The sequence below is a fragment of the Lactuca sativa genome, chromosome 2, assembly GCF_002870075.4.
Source record: "Lactuca sativa cultivar Salinas chromosome 2, Lsat_Salinas_v11, whole genome shotgun sequence".
NCBI classification, from domain to species: Eukaryota; Viridiplantae; Streptophyta; class Magnoliopsida; order Asterales; family Asteraceae; genus Lactuca; species Lactuca sativa.
The window spans coordinates 191865955-191869990 of NC_056624.2; the positions used below are offsets into that span (position 1 = coordinate 191865955).

General features: G+C 36.0%; 1 protein-coding gene across 1 annotated transcript; it reads left to right on the forward strand.

The window, feature by feature from the left end:
- Window positions 1-471: 471 nt before the first annotated feature.
- Window positions 472-2535, forward strand: LOC111901460 (transcription factor RAX2). Its single transcript, XM_023897311.3, has 3 exons — window positions 472-748; window positions 863-992; window positions 1359-2535. Exons 1-3 carry the CDS (start codon window positions 613-615, stop codon window positions 2218-2220), a joined length of 1128 nt encoding a protein of 375 aa, XP_023753079.1. The 5' UTR covers window positions 472-612; the 3' UTR covers window positions 2221-2535.
- The last annotated feature ends 1501 nt before the right edge of the window (window positions 2536-4036 follow it).

The following is a 4036-nucleotide window of genomic DNA, read 5'->3' on the forward strand; positions in this document are numbered from 1 at the left end:
GTCTTGCACATGAGGGGGCTTAACAGCTGCAACATACTGATCGTCAGGTCAAGAGACCAAAACTGCAACAAAACTATGGATTAGATACGAAAAGTCGAAAACTAAAAGAAACAAATATTGTGGACTTAAGGTGATACTTTCGGGAAACAACATGGACAAAACTTGTAATTTACTCTTAATTTTATAATCATTAGACTTCGGTGTTTTTTGGAGAAGGTTCTGTTAGAAGGGAACTTGGCTTTTACTAGTGTTACACTCATACACATTAATTAAGAAGATACAATTGGTGTTGTACGTATTATGTTATGTTTGTATGAATTGATATTTAATATGATTAATTGATGACACACACCATTATTATATAAACCCTAATCCTATTGACTTGTGTTGAGCATCTGTTAAACAAATATTTCTTTACTGACCCCATCAGAACAAGTCTCTTGCCAACCTGCAAACCCACCAAACAAGATTGTCCATTTAACAGCACACACACACATAGAGACACATAGATAGACACACACACACACACAAAGAGGAGAGAGATTTTGCTCTGGAAAAGGCCAATTTCTAAGTGAGATACGTATAAACATAAGTAGAGAGAGAGAGAGAGAGATGGGAAGGGCTCCGTGTTGTGACAAAGAAAATGTAAAGAGAGGCCCATGGTCTCCTGAAGAAGACGCAAAACTCAAAAGCTTCATCGACAAATATGGCACTGGTGGTAACTGGATTGCTCTCCCTCACAAAGCTGGTAATTAACCCCCACTTCTCTTTCTCTTTCTTTCCAACTTTTAGTGTTTCTTGAAAAAAAAAAATTATTGAAGGGTTTTATTGTTGTTCTTGGCTGATGGATTTGAGCCTGCAGGTCTAAAAAGGTGTGGAAAGAGCTGCAGATTGCGATGGTTAAACTATCTGAGGCCCAATATTAAGCATGGTGAATTCACTGATGATGAAGACAAGATCATCTGCAGCTTGTATGCTAGCATTGGTAGCAGGTATCACTTACCTTCATATGATCTATCTTGGATCCTTGCTTTTGCCAAATTTAATTTTCAAATTAACACTAATCTAAATGGTTATCTTATCAATAGTCTGTGTTCTTTTTCTTGGATATGTAGAATCATCGATCTGCTGCATTTGAAAGCAGACCTCCATAAAAACCTAAACAGGAGAAAAACACATGAGAGAGAGAGAGAGAGAGAGAGTTTTTACAAATTTAAGAATTATGGATGCATCATGCATGCATGCCAATATGATATGATCTGTCTTCCATATATATAGTATAATTTAGTTCTTATTCTCATTCGGTGGAAACATTTCTTCCTTCTTACAATTTGAATAATTTCAATATCTATATGCAGATGGTCAATAATAGCAGCTCAGCTACCAGGAAGGACTGATAATGATATAAAGAATTACTGGAACACCAAACTCAAGAAGAAGCTCTTGGCTATGCTTCCTTCCTTTCAAAAGAAGGCATCTTTTTTTCCATCTATATCCCTTCAATCACCATCACCATACAGATCATCAGATCAGTTCATGACCGATAATTCTTCCCTTTTCTACGGTTACACTAATTTCATGAACATGAACAACAATATCAACTCTCTGCTGACACCTACCACCAACACCACCACCGGTGTTCAAGATCATCTGATCTCACCATCACCACCACCACCACCAGGAGCCGATCTAAACTCTTTAATCGGTTTGATGACCAACAACATTGACAACAATGAGAATTCTTTCTATTTAGGGTATCAGGAGAATCATCAGAGCATGTACAACACCCCCATGGAATACCACTACCTTACATCAGATGTGAAAGAACCGATGCTCATTTTTGGAAGTGGTGGTGAGGGTCATGAAGTGAGCACCACTGGTTCTTCCTCTGAAGCTGGGAGTTCTTTGAGTCAAATCAGCTATGAAAACTTCAGTAAAGATCATTATCACAAGCAACATCAGCATCCTATCAAACAAGAAGAATTTACCCTTCAGGGTTTTAGAGATCACAACCAGAGTTTCATCATTAACCATGACTACACAGGTCAGAAACAAAAAGTGAACAGTTTAAAGAACTATGAAAGCGCATTGCATAGTGATCTGGAGGAAGTGAAGCAACTCATTGGTAACACAAACAGCAGCAGCAGCAGTTACCTGTTCAATGATGATGATGAATACAAGACAACAGATGATCGTAGGGAGATATGCTATCATTACTAATGGGTACATTTGTAATTAAGGGAGAAGAAGCAGACGACAGACTTTGAGACAGTTTCTTGGGGGTTGTGCTGATTGTAGTAGTGGAAATCAATGTAAAAAATCGCTAAAAAGAAAGAAAGTGCTTTCTTTGTTTTCAATATCTTTCTTTCTGTGTCACAGGTACATGTACTAGCTTTTCTTTTTGTGCATTTCTTCTTGGGGTTATGATAAATGGTCCTATTCTGTCAGTAACTAACCCCACTCCAATTTTGGATTCAAGAGAAACAAACTCCAGTCGTCACACTTGATATATAAAATCTTTATACTTGACTCTTCTTTCTTTGTGTAATTAAGAATATTTTCTTTTTCTAATACTTTTCTGATGATTTCACTGATCCCAATCTCAGATCTGTGACCTACAATCCATCTTTTTAATTAAGCATTGATAAACATTGGATCTAATTTTTTATTTTTTTTTAAATAAGATGTCACCTAAAATCGAACAATAAATTCCTATGAAAGAGTAAAACAAGATGGGGAAAAATCTTTTATTGCTTGCAACCCTTGTAATTAATCAAGAGGCTATCCATGAAGCTGTAAGCATTAAAGCAACCTCAGCTGGACTAAGTTATCTAATTTTCCACTTTATATGTTTTAGTCAATAATGGCGATTTAATATGATCATGTATGTATAATGTATCTCACTTGTAGTAACCCCATCTTTTCATAATGTATACGTTGTATGTTCTTTGTATCCCTAAAGAATATAACATTGAAATTGAACCAGCAATTTAACACATTAATTTTGCATGGTATATAAACAAATAGTTGACCTATCTTTATTTTGTGTGTATCTGGCAAGTGTACAACTATACTCTATTATTCATAGAGCAAAATGCAATCGATGTTGACTAATTTAACTTAGGCGAGATATGACCTATCCCATATGAGTATTTTTGAACGGCTATATGATAGTGAAAGATAAGTAATGATCAAGGTTCGAACATGCTCTCTATTTTTTCACTGCTAGAAAACTAGGGCAACAGCTACGGCACAATCCGTAGCTATTCGGTAGGTATAAGACGATACCTACGGATTTGCTACGGAAAATGCCCTGTAGCATAAATGCCCGTGAGAAATTTTTACCTATGGAATTGTTACGGACTAGCTACGGATTTTTCCGTAGGTATAATACCTACAGAATAGCTACGGCCAGTAATTGCTTATTAATACGTTCACAAACATCTCACAAACATGTGTAGGTATAATACCTACGGATTTTTTCGTAGGTATAAAGTTGTGTGCACATACGGGATCCATTACTCGTTTAGTGGTTTAACACCATAATGCTTATTAATACGTTCACATACATCTCACAAACATGTATACATACACATATACACGTACACATATACCATAACTCATTCATGTGTATAAATATACATATAAAAACATAATTCATCACAAGTTGATGAAAAATATATGCATTACAATGTTAAACTGTGAAACGAGTACTTGATCCCGAAGGGCACACAACTTTATGAACGATATTAATAGCTACATGTTGGTGAAAATAAAGATAATCATGTATAGTGGAGGTGTGAAAAAACGAAGCGAAAAAAACGACGTTTGGTGCCCGAAAAAATGAAAATAAGAAAAATCCGTAGCTACTTAGCTATGTATTAGCTACGAAATTCTAATGGAAAACATACTCCGTAGCTAATCTGTAGGTAATTAGTATCCGTAGGTATTCCGTAGCCATTTCGTAGCTAATTAGCTACGGAATAGCTACGAATTTGCATCTGTAGCTAATTAGCTACGGAATAGCTACGGATTC